This window comes from Silurus meridionalis, chromosome 15, assembly GCF_014805685.1.
Source record: "Silurus meridionalis isolate SWU-2019-XX chromosome 15, ASM1480568v1, whole genome shotgun sequence".
In the NCBI taxonomy this organism is placed as follows: Eukaryota; Metazoa; Chordata; class Actinopteri; order Siluriformes; family Siluridae; genus Silurus; species Silurus meridionalis.
In genome coordinates this window covers 955,353-972,500 of record NC_060898.1, presented here as the reverse complement: position 1 = coordinate 972,500, position 17,148 = coordinate 955,353, and the positions used below count along the sequence as shown (strand labels likewise).

Sequence of the window (17,148 nt, the reverse complement as noted above, 5' to 3'; positions counted from 1 at the left end):
GTTCACAAATTTTATAAAAAAAAATGTTTATTGAATTTTAAATAAAAATCAGCCAATGCACCAGTTTTATTGTCAGAGAACAAATCTCTACAAACACACTGCAACATCTAGTAGAATGGTGAAGGTTATAACTACGTATCTGTGCGTATATTTGTGCACCTACTGTAAGGTACATATTTTATTTTTACACCTTTATCTTCTATATTTTTTTATAAAATATGCAAATATGTCATATATGAATATTCATATACATATATATATATATATATATATATATATATATATATATATATATATATATATATTTTTTTTTTTTTTTTTTTTTTAAGATTTATATACATACACTATCTGCACACACTTTATAAATAATTATAACTTTCTTATGCCTCATTATTACTATTCTCTTTATCTCTTTACTGTTTAATATGGTTTAATGTTTAAAGTTTTCCTGAAACCTCACTTAAGCATTTCATTGTACAAACTGTCACTGGCATCTGTACATATGACAATAAAAACTTGAAACAGCACATGGGGACTATATATGGACAGTTGTCCACAAACTTTTGAACTCTGTTACCCGAACACCGCGTGACTCTTTCTAAATATTTGGATTGTTCCATAAAATAATTATCAGCTCTGATTTTTCGAGGATCCTGTGAATAAGAATCTCAATGATTTTGTTGTGATCTTTTTACTGAAAGAATCTGGATTTCCCTCATATATGATATGAAACGATCTGGACGATCTTCACAGCTGAGCTTCTGGAGCGAGCAGGTGATGATTTATGGCTCAGGTGATGTCGTTCTCCTGTTTACACACCACCTCGCTGCTCAAACACACGACTCGGCCCTGATCACTCCACCTTTATTATCCTTCTCATTCAGATCATTAAAAATGAAGGCATCTCTAGGAAACGCTGGAACTTCCTCAATAACACACACACACACACACACACACACACACACACACACACACAGTCTAGTCTAAACAGCAACACAATCACGCCAGCACTCTTCTTATGAAAGTGTTGTGTGTGTGTGTCTGTGTGTGTGTGTGTGTGTGTTTTGCATCTCATATTCTGTTCTGTTCCCATGTTTCTCAGAAATCATGTTAAAGCTAAACGTCCTGCTTTGTCCAGTGAGCTGAAGTGACCTTCGACCTTAAGGAACTGATCTGTTTGTTAGTTTTTTTGTTCACATGATTTTTCTGACATCAGATTTTTAATTTGTTACTGATTTTTCGATTCATTTCACTTCAAATTGTTTTAAAAATTGTGTTATCATTAATTCTCTTTTTGTATAAGAAATTAGTGCTTTAGACACACACACACACACACACACACACACACACACACGCATACACACACACACATTCACAAACACACACACACACACACACACACACACACACATACACACATTGCGCACATAAATTGTTTTAAAATTGTATTATCCTTAATTATTTTTGTATAAGAAATTAGTGCTTTAGACACACACACACACACACACACACACACACACACACACACACACACGCATACACACACACACATTCACACACACACACACACACACACACACACACACACATTGCACACATAAATTGTTTTAAAATTGTATTATCATTAATTCTCTTTTGTATAAGAAATTAGTGCTTTAGACACACACACACACACACACACACACACACACACACACACACACACATACACACACACACACACATTCACACACACACACACACACACACACACACACATACACACATTGCACATATAAATTGTTTTAAAATTGTATTATCATTAATTCTCTTTTGTATAAGAAATTAGTGCTTTAGACACACACACACACACACACACACACACACACACGCATACACACACACACACACACACACACACACACACACACACACACACACACACATACACACATTGCACACATAAATTGTTTTAAAATTGTATTATCATTAATTCTCTTTTGTATAAGAAATTAGTGCTTTAGACACACACACACACACACACATTCACAAACACACACACACACACACACACACATACACACATTGCACACATAAATTGTTTTAAAATTGTATTATCCTTAATTATTTTTGTATAAGAAATTAGTGCTTTAGACACACACACACACACACACACACACACACACACACACACACACACACACACACACACACACACACACACACACACACACACACACACACATTCACACACACACACACACACATTCACACACACACACACACACACACACACACACACACACACATTCACACACACACACACACACATTCACACACACACACATGCACACATATGCGTGTGTGTGTGTGTGTGTGTGTGCAATGTGTGTATGTGTGTGTATGCGTGTGTGTGTGTTTCTGAAGGTCACACTGGTCCTCAAGGTGCTGCAGGAGTTTCCTCTGACCAAATTTACATTCATTAACTCAGCGTTAATCATTTACACATAATAATCAGCAGCTCATAATCTGAATCCCACCAACACGACACACCACAAATCTGAGTGTGTGAGCGAGTAGAGGAGGAGAAGAGGAGTAGGAGGAGGGGGGAGAAGAGGGAGAAGCAGATGAAGATGTAGAATTAGATGAAGAAGAAAAAGTTGATAAATAAGAAGGAGGAGGAGGAGAAGAAGAAGGAGGAGGAGGAGAAGAAAAAAAAGGAGGAGGAGAAGAAGAAGGAGGAGGGAAGAAAAGGAGGAGGAGGAGAAGAAGGAGGAGGAGAAGATGAAGAAGAAGAAGAAAGATTGGGAGGAGAAGAAGGAGGAAGAGAAGAAGAAAAGAAAAGAAGGAGGAGGAGGAGGAGCAGATGAAGAGCAAGTTGATTATGAGGAAGAAGAAGAGGTTGGAGATGATGAAGAACCCATAATGAAAAGACTCATCAGTGTTCCTGTAGAAGAACAGAACGTGATGTGTCTGTAGTGTTGTTTATTTCGTTGTTTATCCATTATGAAAATGAGCCCTAATGAATATAGAACATTATTTTCATTTGGCAGAGAGAGAGAGAGAGAGAGAGAGAGAGAGAGAAAGCAAGAGTGTGTGTGTGTGTGTGTGTGTGTGTGTGTGTGTGTGTGTGTGTGTGTGAGTATGAGAGAGAGAGAGAGAGAGAAAGCAAGAGTGTGTGTTTATGTGTGTGTGTGTGTGAGTATGAGAGAGAGAGAGAGAGAGAGAGAGAGAGAGAGAGCAAGAGTGTGTGTATGTGTGTGTGTGTGTGTGTGTGTGTGTGTGTGTGTGTGTGTGTGTGAGAGAGAGAGAGAGAGAGAGAGAGTGTGTGTGTGTGTGTGTGTGTGTGTGTGTGTGTGTGTGTGTGTGTGTGTGTGAGAGTTTGAGAGAGAGAGAGAGAGAGAGAGATGAGCAGAGTGACTGAGGTCACAGAGGAATAATCAGAGGAACATGAAAGTATGAGTTAGTGTTTGTTTTCACAGATGAACTCGATGACATGCTCACACCAGGACTGAACATCTGGATATGTATAGATCTGTTTGGTTAAAGTAAATCTTTAGACAGTAACATGAATGTCTTTGTTGTATAGAAACAAAAGGAACATTCCTGTATCCCTCAGAACCCAGAATGACTCGGTGTTTCCACACAGAACCTTCACAGCTGTGGGAGAAGAAATTTCCCAGACTGTATCCAGGAAAGGTTTGTGTTACGGTGTGTGACGCATCAGCATGCCGCATTTGTGTGAAGTTGTGTACAGAGTAACTGCTCACTGGTTAATTAGACTGAAACCTGAGTTTTTGCTGATCTGATGATTCTGCTGCGTCAGTGTCGCCTTCACACTGTGCCTTCCATGGCATTCCTTATAATCTGGGAATGTATAAGAGTGGGTAAGAGTGGGTAAAAGTGTGTTAGAGTTTGTGTACGAGTGTGTAAAAGTGTGTTAGAGTGTGCACGAGTGTGTAGGTGTGTGAACGACTGTGGGTTACAGTGTGTTAGAGAATGTGTTAGAGAGAGTGTTAGAGTATTAACGTGTGTGTTTGCTGACATCTAGTGGTCAGATTATAAAACACTACACTTTATTTCTGTAACACATTTCATACACTTTAGAAAATTACTCAAAATATTTTCATTTGATGGATTGATTAAAAAGTTTCACTTTCTGTCTTTTTGCTCTTAATTTTGCTGAACTGAATATGAACTCTGATTGGGTCAGAAGGTGATTAATTCTCAGCAGCTCGGACAGCAGTGTGTGTGTGTGTGTGTGTGTGTGTGTGTGTGTGTCTCATCGTCGTTTCTGTGGTAACAGCAATGCAACTGTTTAGTAAGGAGATGTTGATGTAATATTTATGAAAGGAGTGTCCAGTGTCAGCACATTGTAACAGTCAGGACAGAGAAGCTTACAGTTCAGTGTCTGGATTTTTGTTTTATTAACTTTAAAAGAGAGACAGAACAGAGTCTTGTGAGAGAACGACTGTTTATAGCTGCTGTAATGTATGGAAGTAACTCCACAATACATGTAACTATAAATGGGAAAAAAATAATATGTGTGGTTCTTTTTGAAAAAGATTGTAAATTTTATGGTACAAAAGTTATTTATACGTTTAGATTGTGTTGTTACAATAAACATTTTTGTTTTGTTTAATTCTTTTTTTTTTGTATAATACACATTTTGTGCACTTCACTGTATGTATAAATGGTATGAATTGATCTGTAGAGGGCGTGGTTGCATCATAAAAAGCTTATTTGGCCTTCGGAAAATTGAGTTTCAGGACTAATTATTTTGGAGGTTTATTTTAGAAGGAAAATCATAATCTGTGCATACATTAAAAAAAATTAAGAAATTATTTAACGAGCTTTGGATTTTTTTTACTGTGTACTGCATGATGTCACACTTTACAGTTTATTCCCAAATGTTGAATTAACTTAACTTTTTTAATGTCTCTTGTGGAGTGTTTTTGGAGGTGTTTCACAAACCTGTTAAAAAAAAAAAAAAAAACTATAAACAATTTGTTTTAATGCAAAATATGAAATAAAGCGGTGGTCCGAATTTCTGACTTGTGTATTGATATGAACAGCGTGGGCTTTTTACATTCAAATGTTTAAAATGTTAAAATTGTAAATGTTGTTTAAAATTTAACCAATCAGATTTCGAGTTGGTGAAGGGGGGGCGGGGGGGGTCTATCCACCAGGTGTACAATAACGTCAGCATTTCCATGTCTTTGATTGGATGGTCAGAGAGCGTCACTAGTCAAAACTCACAAACTACATCTTTAGCAAAACTACACAAACTCAAATCGATTCGTGTGAATTTAACAGCTGTGTTTTTATTACAAAACAACTGACAGAAGAGAAGAAATCGCTTTGGACTTCTTAGAACATCCATAGGTCGGAATAATGAATAATAAGATAGATAGATAGATAGATAGATAGATAGATAGATAGATAGATAGATAGATAGATAGATAGAAAATATATAGAGAGATTTTTTTTTTTTTATCCTCCGCTTCGCCATGAGCTCTGAAGGCTTCCGTAGGAAACTACACATTCCTACGACGCCATGTTGGAAATCCGATTGGTTGGATCTGTTCGAAAAGAGGCGACATGATTGGCCGGACTGGTTGTCTGTCGTCTGGGAAGGCGGGAGCGTCGCGGAGCGGAAGTGCCGCCGTTCGTCAGCGCGAGAAGGGAATCACATCATAGGCGAAACGGATTTATTTTTCGGCTCCCGCAAAGTTTTCGGGCGCCGTAATAAAACCCCGAGGTCTCATTCCACCTTTGTGTTCACCTACATGACCGATTCAGGACCTGACAGCGGATAAGGAGCGTCTGCGAGCCTCCGTGTTTTTGGTGTGGAGCGCAGAGAGCGCGTTGTTTTGGTGGAGAAAGGGGGCACTATTGTTCTGGCTGCTTTCACTCCCATTCCTGCCTGCATGGCTGCCAATATCGAGCCAATTTATGGACTTTCAGAAGACGAGGTGAGATGATTGAGATCATTTTCAGATCCTCCGTGATGTAATTGTGCAACCTCAGGGCTTTAGGAGGTTCTGATGCAGTCTGGGCGAGGTGCAGATCTTCCCATCCCGAGTCGCACTTCCACATCCAACAACGTTCATTTGCATTCATTTATTCAAGAGATTAACATTAAACATTGCGTGCAAACACGACTTTCATAACTAAGATACTCATCCGACCATCGCTGTTTAATGAACTTGCATGAAGATAGAATGTGAATTCCATCAATAAATCAGTTCCACGTGTCAATCTGGAAAACATTCCTCCAAACAGTCATTCTGTGCTTTTCCATGAATCATCCATAAGTCACAGGAGAGTCCAAAGATCTGAGTTTTCACGCCTACACGTCACTGTTCATACGTTCACCTCATTGCAGAAGATTGCACCAAACCCTGAGGAATGAAGCGTTCAGTCTCATTCTGGACTCATTTATTTCTCTTATACCTCAGCCAACGATCAATCTTTTCAGAAAATCGTCTCTTTATCCGTAAGATGTCTCGGAACAGGACAAGTGTGTTCGTGTTCTCGCTCCCGTTATAGCAGCTATAAACGCTCGTTCCGTCTCCCCTTGTTCTCGCTCCCGTTATAGCAGCTATAAACGCTCGTTCCGTCTCCCTCTGTTCTCGCTCCCGTTATAGCAGCTATAAACGCTCGTTCCGTCTCCTCTGTTCTCGCTCCCGTTATAGCAGCTATAAACGCTCGTTCGTCTCCTCTGTTCTCGCTCCCGTTATAGCAGCTATAAACGCTCATTCCGTCTCCCTTGTTCTCGCTCCCGTTATAGCAGCTATAAACGCTCGTTCCGTCTCCCTCTGTTCTCGCTCCCGTTATAGCAGCTATAAACGCTCGTTCCGTCTCCCTCTGTTCTCGCTCCCGTTATAGCAGCTATAAACGCTCGTTCCGTCTCCCCTTGTTCTCGCTCCAGTTATAGCAGCTATAAACGCTCGTTCCGTCTCCCTCTGTTCTCGCTCCAGTTATAGCAGCTATAAACGCTCATTCCGTCTCCCTCTGTTCTCGCTCCCGTTATAGCAGCTATAAACGCTCGTTCCGTCTCCCTCTGTTCTCGCTCCTGTTATAGCAGCTATAAACGCCGTTCCGTCTCCCCTGTTCTCGCTCCAGTTATAGCAGCTATAAACGCCGTTCCGTCTCCCCCTGTTCTCGCTCCCGTTATAGTAGATATAAACGCTCGTTCCGTCTCCCTCTGTTCTCGCTCTTGTTATAGCAGCTATAAACGCTCGTTCCGTCTCCCCCTGTTCTCTGTTTTATTTATCCACTTTCCAGGAAAAGCTTCGTTTTGGTTGTGACCTAAAGCTGTTTTTTTATTAATGCACTTTAGTTCTGTTTTGAAGTTTTTTGGTGAATTGCACATAAACAATCGTTCTGTTACTGTAGAATTAAAGGTTTACGGTTTGAAAATGAAATGTATAAGTGATTAACATTGCGCTACTTTAGAATTGCAGTTTTAATAAAATGCTGTGTATTGAAAGTGGTTTGGTGTTGATTCGAGCTTCAGCAGATCCAAACCTCCAATTATTTACTCATACAGCAGCAAACATCAGAGATGGTAACGTGATAAAAATCTGATGCGTAAATGCATATTTGACTCCAGCAAATGATGGAATTTTGAGATGTAAAATGTGTAGGAACCCTGTACTGAACAATCACAGTGCAGAATCCGAGCTCGCTGTGACGTAGCCTTATAACAGATATCGCCTGAATAATCACTTCACAACTCTGCTTTATTCATTATTAATTTTGTATACACACACACACACACACACACACACACACACACACTCGGGTGGAGTCTGGTAATTTTCCACTTGCATTACAGTGTTTTCCGTGTTGCACATAACCTCAGAATCAGATCCGAACACTTCCTGTTTCAGTTCTCAGAGTGAACCATAGCTGGCACCTAAAATCAGGAATTGGCGTCTGTGGGAGTTTTTTTTGTTTTGTTTGTTAAATTCTGAGGAAACAAGCAAAAAGCGTGGCGTTTGATCTTTATCACACATACCTGTTGAGAGATTTGAGCTGGAGCTTCTGTAAGTTCTGCTTCAGACTGAAATGTCAGTGTTCCTACATTTACACTCCTGGCATTTAGCAGATGATCAGTTACAGTCACAGTTAGCTGAGCAGTTGAGGGTTAAGGGCCTTGCACAAGGGCCCAGCAGTGGCATTTAGTGCTGGTGCCTTGAAGTCCAACATCTTACCCACTGATCTACCCATTTCCCTTCTTTCTTCTTCTTAATCTGTTACTGAATCTGACTGATCCCACAATCAACCACAAACACAGCATCACTTCTAAACGTTAAAGGAGTTAACGCCGGGTCGTTCCTCCACTTTACACTTCACTACATTAACATCCATCTGTCTGTATGGCTGTCTTTACGTCTGTCTGTCCGTCTGTCCATTCGTCTGTCAGTCCATCTGTCTGTCTCTCTGTCTGTTCCTCTGTCTGTCCCTCTGTCTGTCAGTCTCATTTTTCTCAATGGTGAGTGTGATATGATTGTGTTCTTACACACTTACACGTGTGTATCATTAATAATTCATGTACAGTAGAAAAAGTACCTTTTTGTATAATCACCTCGACTGTCTGCCTGAACGTCTTACTTGCTAATCATCTGTCTGTCTGTGTATCCTTCCATCTGCTTGTATATCTCTATGCCTGTCTGTCTGTGTCTGTCTGTATATCTTTCTAGCTGTCTGGCTGTCTGGCTGTCTGATTTAGATGTAGATGAAAAATCTTCAGTATATTAGCCAGTTTGAAATGCGGGTGGGGTTAGGTTCTCAAAGGGTGTGGCTTGTTGACTTCCTGTCTAAAAAGGAAATGCCTCTGCATACACAAAGAAGTCACGACTCCGAACAGTTCATCAGGACTTAAAATACCGGTGAGGTGTTTGATCAGGTGTGCAAGAACACGAGTCGTCCCAGAGGACACATGTAAAAGCAGCCAGGAGGTCTTATGTACGTTGTGACTCACACACACACACACACACACACACACACACACACACACACACACACACACACTGGTTTGTCTCCAAACTATTTATCACATTTGTAAGATGTGAAAGTTGGACAAATAATCGATGGATATGATCACAGGAACGTTAATCCTGGTGTTTATAAAGAAAAAGATGAGATGAACTGTGCCACTGACTGACAAACAAGCCACACCCACTTCTAGAGGCAGACACTGAGGCCACGCCCACTTCTACTGACACTCACATTCAGACAGCTTCTCCTTCACTGAGACTAACGGGCAAAAAGAGACCACGCCTTCATCATTACAGTAGTACAGAGGCCACACCTTCTTTTAGGTTACACCCAGGAAGGTCACACCTCTTTTAAGGATGCAAACAGGAAGGCCACGCCCACTTTAAAGATAGAACCGGAAAGGCCATGCTCTATTTTAAGATGCACTTTAAAAAGCCACGCCTCTTTTAAAAAATGCACCTGGGAAGGCCACGCCTTTTTCAAAGATGTACCCAGAAAGGCCACGCCTCCTGATTGTTCATGATTTGTAATATGTTCAGTGTTTAATTTACTTATGTGGTGGTTTACTAATCTTTTGTTTCCTGTGTGTGTTTGTTTGTTTGTTTGTTTGTCATTCCCCCCCCCTCCCCCCCCAGAATGAGTCGCGCGTCCTTCGTGTCAAGGTTATTGCAGGCATTGATCTGGCAAAGAAGGACATTATTGGTGCCAGGTAACCACATACACACACACACACACACACACACACACTCTCTATCTCGCTCTCACACACACACTACACCTGCTTCCAGTACTAAGAGTGAGGTATTGGTGTGTGTGTGTGTGCCAGGTAACCACACACACACACACACACACACACGTCTTGGATTAGAAATTAACTCAGTCAGGACCCTGTAGGCATGCTGGGGAAATCATCCACTTCCTGTTTGTGTCCTCTGGGAAAGGTCAAAGTATACACAACTACGTTAGAAACTGTTCTGCTGGATTCCAGATCCTGATTGGTCAGAAGCTGTTGATTAATTCAGAAATGTTTGTATTTACGCGCTCGTCCTGATGCGTTATGGTGTTATAGTTTCTGTAGCAACATTTGGTTCGCAGGACTAGTGCACGGGCCGCCCCGCTCTTTATGGAAGGAGTCTCCAGTGCCAGAGCTTTGAAACTCATGGACGTTCTACATCATTAAGTGTATCTATAAATGGATAAAACAAACCTAGTTATCATGATCCATCGTTGTTGCCGCTGGCAACCGGACCTGAGTGGTTTTGGAGGTTTTTGTCTTCAGTACAGTGCTTTTTAATACAGTCTGACCTCAGAGCGAAAAGAACCACGCAGGACTCAGGTGTGAAGATTTGGAGATAAATATTCGTGAGGGCAAAGTCCAGCCCAGACGCCGCCATGTTAGAGAACACCGGCAGGGTTGTGAAAGACCTCAACGTGCGCAAATCAGGGTTAATTACTAAACCACCTCGCGGTCATAAATCCCTGAGGGCACGGGAGCAAGTTTAAGCCTTCACGTATTTCACATGCTGGAGACTCGAGGACAATATTTACAGAGACGTCTGCTTTAATACTGAGCCCAAATGAATCGTTTTAAAATGAATAAACCGAACCCAGTCGTTCAGGATGTTCTCACTAGGGCGCGAACGATACGACAGAGAGATCATATCACAATACCTTTCTACGATATGCAAAACCAACGAAGCTGCGAGACTGACAATCTGTTCATTTAAAACAGGGGTCACCAAACGTTTTTCTTTCTTTAATGGGGTCTGTAACAGAAAGCGGCCGAAGTGACTGTCAGTGTTATTGTGGAGATTTTATGATTGTAAATGGAGTTATTTTGCCTCCTTATGCTGAATTAGTAACTTTTTTGTCAAGGGTTCTTATAGTTTTATAGGTTTAGGTGAGAGCTTTTACAGTGTCTTCATTGACCTGCATGTCCTCACTGTTCATGCTGAATAATGTATGAGGAGTAATGCGAGCAGAACAACACTGCACTGAGATTCTACAGCTGAAAGATAAATGTGGTGGAGGAAGCCAAAGCGTATGTGGAGGAAGCCGAGGCGTAGATGGAGGAAGCCAAAGCGTATGTGGAGGAAGCCGAGGCGTAGATGGAGGAAGCCAAAGCGTATGCGGAGGAAGCCGAGGCGTAGATGGAGGAACGTACGGTGAGGCTGTACGGTGCTAACGTCCTCTGGCTGCTTCTGCAAACACTTTAATTTGATGCAAGAAGAAAAAATAAACAGAAATCCAGATCTAAACCCAGACCCCAGAATTAAAGAACTGTACTTTCTACTGTAACTGCACACCATCAAGTGGTTTATTTCCTCAGATGAAGACATTCTCTGATGAGTCGGTTTTGTTGTTTGCCTCCAACTGTAGTGGTTGTTATTTTTATGTGGTACATGAGAGAACACCTACATCTGATTATGTAACGTCTGGTTTTAAAGCACAGAAATGTGGGCTGGTTCTCAAAACATGCACAGGTTCTGTGATCATCTCTGGGCCTGTGGTAGACCTGTGGCCTTGTGGAAGAGCTCCAGGCCTGTGGAAGAGCTCTGGGCCTGTGGAAGAGCTCTGGGCCTGTGGAAGACTTGTGGCCCTGTGGTGCACATGTATATACAGACCCCTCTGGATAGCAAGAGTGTTATTGGCTTGAGCTCGAAACTGGACCATGAGACGATAAATCTGAATTTCTGCTTTTAGGTCCTGATGTTTACATCCAGATGATTTGAATTTGGTACATGGCTTCACCCAGTATCCATAAGTGATCAGAAAATGTAATTGAGCATGGATACTTGTTACCCAAATTATCCAATTATTAAAAACAGAACAAAACAATTAACGAATAAATAAGAATTGAATTAAAATTATTAACAGAAACTGCAACATAAACAGGAAACAGAAAACCAGACAGAATTTCAGTCCAAATCAGAGGCTCATAATTGGCTCAGGCAGCTAACGAGTGAAAACGAGCAGCACAGAGAGGAGCACTCTGAGACAGGAGTGAATAACACTGCCTGTGTGTGTGTGTGTGTGTGTGTGTGTGTGTGTGTGTGTGTGTGTGTGTGTGTGTGTGTGTGAGAGAGAGAGAGAGAGAGAGAGAGAGAGAGAGAGAGAGAGAGAGAGAGAGACGAGGCCAGACGAGGCTCCTGCACTCTAAGAAAATGCCAAACAAACACCGATCCCTAAAGAGACCGTCTCCATGGTAATCAGGAGGAGAGATGAAAAGTAAAATGTTGCGGCTCACAATCAGACAGTTTCCTGATCGATTTCCTTCAGGAACGAGGAACGAGTTCAGTTTTCAATCCTCAAATACTTTCATTTATTCAATTTATTATTTCTTTGTTTGTTCCTTAACACAAGATCCCAAAAAAACATTGTTGTCTCCTGAAAACGTGTGCATCTGATCTACAGCTGGTCCACGTGATTCCAGACCCTGAGCTGGTGTTTAAAGTACAGACGTGTTCAATAATCACGACTCCCTGTACAGATGTTTTCACTGCAACTGTTTAGCATTCATGCTAACGATCAGTCTAACGAGTTTGGATGCTAGCTCTGGTCAAACCCATTCGCCTAACTAGCACAGCTCTTCTCCATCCTCACCATCTTCTCCATCCTCACCATCTTCTCCATCCTCACCATCTTCTCCATCCTCACCATCTTCTCCAACATCTCCATCTTCTCCATCATCACCATCTTCTCCATCCTCACCATCTTCTCCATCCTCACCATCTTCTCCAACATCTCCATCTTCTCCAACATCACCATGTTCTTCTTCTTTGTAACCCATTACTACTTCCTGTTTCTGACCCGGTCCTGTGGGGTTCTTTTGGTTCTGGAGAGTAATTGTACTCATGGTGTTGTTCTGAGAGAAAGTGAGAGAAGAGAAAAGGAGGATTAGAGGAAGACGAGTGCAGCAGCAGCTTTAATCAGGAAACCCCAACTAACTATAAACTACTATTAAAACTAATTACCATCTCAATGACCTGCAATTATTCACTCAGGAGCATCCAGAGCAGGACATTACTCACACACACACACACACACACACACAATAGTTACACACTGTGTATTTATATGCATACACTGAATACACACTAATAGAACTACACACATGTTCAATACACACTCTAATTTGCCTCTCTCTCTCTCTCTCTCTCTCTCTCTTGATCTCTCCATCTCTCTCTCTCTCTCTCTCTCTCTCTCTCTCTCTGTACATCTTTCTCTCTCTCTCTCTCTCTCTCTCTCTCTCTCTCTCTCTCTCTGTCTGTCTGTCTTTCTCTACATCTCTCTCTCTCCCTCTCTCCTCACAGTGATCCTTACGTGAAGCTCTCTCTGTATGTGGCTGATGAAAACCGCGAGCTCGCCTTAGTCCAGACCAAAACCATCAAAAAGGTAACGTTTACTTGATAACACGCTCACAGGTTCCTCAGGGGTTCCTCCAGGTTTCCCCCCATGGTTCCTTCAGGGTGCAAATTTCTTTCCACTTGTCTGGAACTGGAGTGTGTGTGTGTGTGTGTGTGTGTGTGTGTGTGTGTGTGTGTGTGTGTGTGTGTGTGTGTGTATGTATGTGTGGTTTAAAAGCTATAAATCATCCTTGTTTCTCCTCTTCATCCTCCTCCTCCTCATGGTTCAGGTTCGCTGCTGTAACAGAACCAAAAACACGAGCGTTCACTCTTGCATTCTTTTTAATTTGTTTTGTTTGAGATGTTTGTTTGACGAAACAAACAAAACAAACATGGTGACTCCCAGAAAGTAAATGATTATAAGCCCCGCCCCCAAAACACACTGATTGGGTTCCGGGTGTCGACTCTGGATGGTGTCCGAGCTGACTTTAAACAGACCAACAGGGGGCTCTTTCTCTCTCACACACACACACACAGACACACACACACTCCACTGCTGAACTGTTTTGAATGTACATATGATTGGAAACCAGATATTCTTTAAAAAAAAGGTTCTGCAAATTTCTTTCCACTTGTCTGGAACTGGAAAGTGTGTGTGTGTGGGTGGGTGTGTGTGAGAGAGAGAGAGAGAGAGAGAGCAACAGAAGAGCATTTGGTATTAAAGCAAACACAGTTTATTTTATTTACACGCCACAGCGTCCCGTGTGTGTGTGTGTGTGTGTGTGTGTGTGTGTGTGTGTGTGTGTGCACATGCATGTTGTTGTTTTTTATTATTGGTGCATGTCCACAGTGATTGTAAGACAGAACCCTGATGAATCCGAGTTTTTTTCACACTCCCCTCAGTGTTTTTCCTGCACCTCTCGCTCACTGCTGCCCCCTACAGAGCAGTGTGTGAACTGAGGAGCAAACAGGAAGTGTAACTATGACAGCCGAAAAGGAAAAACATAAATGAAACATTTATACTTTATTACAAATAAACTCATTATCTTCGTCTTGTACAGAGATACAGGGGCTGTTTACACCTGTCTGTCTGTTTCTCTCTCTCTGTCTCTCTCTGTCTCGCTCTGTCTTTCTCTCTCTCTCTCTCTCTCTCTCTCTCTCTCTCTCTCTCTCTCTCTCTCTCTCTCTTGCTCTCTCGCTCTCTATTGTGTTCTAGTGTTTAAATCAACATCGTGTCTGTTCTTCTTTTTCAGACTCTGAACCCGAAATGGAACGAGGAGTTTTATTTCAGAGTAAGGATTTTTTTTTTTTTCCTTTTTCCCCTTTCACACTTTTTATTTCTTTCAGAGTGAAATTTTACCCGAAACCTTGCGTCATGCATGAGCGTCTGCTTTTTCTTCCGCTGCTCATCATCATCTTTTTATTTTATTATTACAGCATTGTGTCTGAACTTGTCTTACAACACTTGTGTTTTTGTCTGAACTTGTGTGTGTATTTCCCAGGTGTGTCCTCAGAACCACAGGCTCCTCTTCGAGGTGTTTGATGAGAACAGACTGGTGAGAAACTTTTTCTTCTTATCTCACACACTTCGTCGTGATGTCAGTGTGAGACTATTTCTCAAGGCTCTTCATCACCCGAGCATCTCTCCTCTGCTTCCTCTTCATTAGCAGTGTTCAGTTAGAACCGTGAGGTGTTTATGAGGCCTCAGTGAGGAAGAACCTTCTCCACATGCTCTTTCTGTGTTGCAGGTGTAAATGGAAACCTTTAGGATGAAACATTAGCCTGCTAACAGTGAGCGATTAGCACCCCCTAGTGTTCCTGCTGTGTGTGTGTGTGTGTGTGTGTGTGTGTGTGTGTGTGTGTGTGTGTGTGTGTGTGTGTGTGTGTGTGTGTGTGTGTGCTCGTAGAGATTCTTAGCAATAAAATGAAGAGTATATGTAACACAGGAAGCTGCTCACAACCTGAGGGCTGGAAATGCAGCAAGTCTAAACATCTCTGTGTGGTGGGGGGGCACATTCGCATATAATGTATTGCTCTGTGTGTGTGGGTGTGTGTGTGTGTGTGTGTGTGTGTGTGTGTGTGTGTACACATACCTGTTCATGTGTGAGATTGCTACACGATGCTTAAGTACAGATTTTAAGTGTGTGTGTGTGTGTGTGTGTGTGTGTGTGTGTTTGCGCGTGCTCTTGGCACTGTGTCAGTGTAAGACACTTCAGGCTCTGTGTGATGCCCTTATATGTCTGAGAAGGAGACTCTCTCTCTCTCTCTCTCTCTCTCTCTCTCTCTCTCTCTCTCTCTCTGTGTGTAAATGCAGTTTTTTGTTCCTCTCCTGTCTTTTTTTTCTATTTTGTGTCCTCATGTTTCTTTTGAGCTTCATGTTCTTGATATTCTCAGGATTTCAGGCTGTGTTGTGTGAGATTCGGTTCAGGCTAAAAAAAAAGCAACTTGCTTCTTCACACATCATTTTTTACCACTGACACACGTAATGTAGCGTTCGATATGTACAATACGCATCACTGAACGATCTGTGTGATATACGATACCCATAATGATACACAGGCTCTACATTTACATTTACATTTGCGGCATTTAGCAGACGCCCTTATCCAGAGCGACGTACAAAAGTGCTTTAAATCTATCAATGCTCAACACTATATACAGATATTAGAGCAACAAATGTTTCTATCCAGAAAACGTCTCTTTCTGGGAAGATCTTATAAATATATATTTATTTCAGCAGGGCAATGATAACTGCTTACTGCACCTATTACAAAAGCACGACTTTATAGTAGGAGAGTCCTGGTGCTGAACTGCAGTCTAATCTAGTCACCATTTAAAAACTTTTGCTGCATCATGAAATGAAAAACACAACAAAGGAAACCCAGAACTGTTAAGCAGTCAGAATTCTGTATCAGACACACATGGGACAACATTCCTCTCCCAAAACTTCAGCAACTGGTTTCCTCTGTTTTTATGGTCTCCCCATGTGTGTTTTTTTTTTTTGCAACGATTTGCATCTCATAAATCCATATTCTATTCACAATAAAACAGTGTGTGTTTATTTACACAGCGTCCCAACTTCTTTGGATTTGGGGTTGTACATTAGGCATTACGATAAACTGGAGGCTAAAATCGAGCTTCTCTTGATTATTAACAGTGTTCTTCTCACATCTTCATTGCAAAACTGAAGGCACTGAGCTACATTCAAACTTCAAACTCTTTCACCGAACATTTCGCGAATAATTGGACTTTGGGGAAAATCCAGAAATGTTTTAAAACAGTTTGTTGTTTTTGGTCTGAAGCATCATGCACGCTTTGGTTCTTCTGTTAATGAGTTAGTTTTTAAAGAGGAAGCCGATTTCTTTGAAGGCTTTGTAAATAGCTCCTGATTCCCTTTTGGCTTCTCTTCGTGTTCTTACATAAGGAGATTTACGAGTTTGTGGAGAGTGTTTCCTGTCTTAGCTGTGATCTCTCTATCTTTCTCCCTCTCTCTGTCTCCTTCATGTTCTCTCTCTCTTTTTCCCGTCTCTCTCCTGGGGGCCGGCTTCATCCTGACAGACCAGTGGCAGCTGACAGAAGGCTGGTTGGATCTGTCGGCTCGGTGGTGGTGGTGGTGTTTAAGAGGGGACGGGAAGTCTGTGTGTGTGGCTTTTTTTTTTTTTTTTTTGAGGCACGTGACCAAGGCCACCCTACCCTCACCTCAGCTTTGCTGAGTGCCAGGCTTCCTTATCCAATCACTCCTGGAATGCTGCTTGTCACTCTGGATATTTCTGCTGCATGTCACCATTGAGGTGCAGCTCTAACAGTCTGCCAA

The 17,148-nt window shown here is 41.7% G+C and overlaps 1 protein-coding gene across 1 annotated transcript in view; it reads left to right on the top strand.

Moving 5' to 3' along the window:
• Positions 1-5,598: 5,598 nt before the first annotated feature.
• The window catches only part of nedd4l (NEDD4 like E3 ubiquitin protein ligase), a 40,251-nt gene continuing 28,701 nt past the window's right edge, over positions 5,599-17,148 (top strand). The window contains exons 1-5 of the mRNA XM_046868572.1: positions 5,599-5,954; positions 9,624-9,697; positions 13,302-13,383; positions 14,588-14,626; positions 14,837-14,890. Of these exons, the coding sequence (XP_046724528.1) occupies positions 5,910-5,954; positions 9,624-9,697; positions 13,302-13,383; positions 14,588-14,626; positions 14,837-14,890 (294 nt within the window). The 5' untranslated portion in view covers positions 5,599-5,909. The remainder of the gene's footprint in view (positions 5,955-9,623; positions 9,698-13,301; positions 13,384-14,587; positions 14,627-14,836; positions 14,891-17,148) is intronic.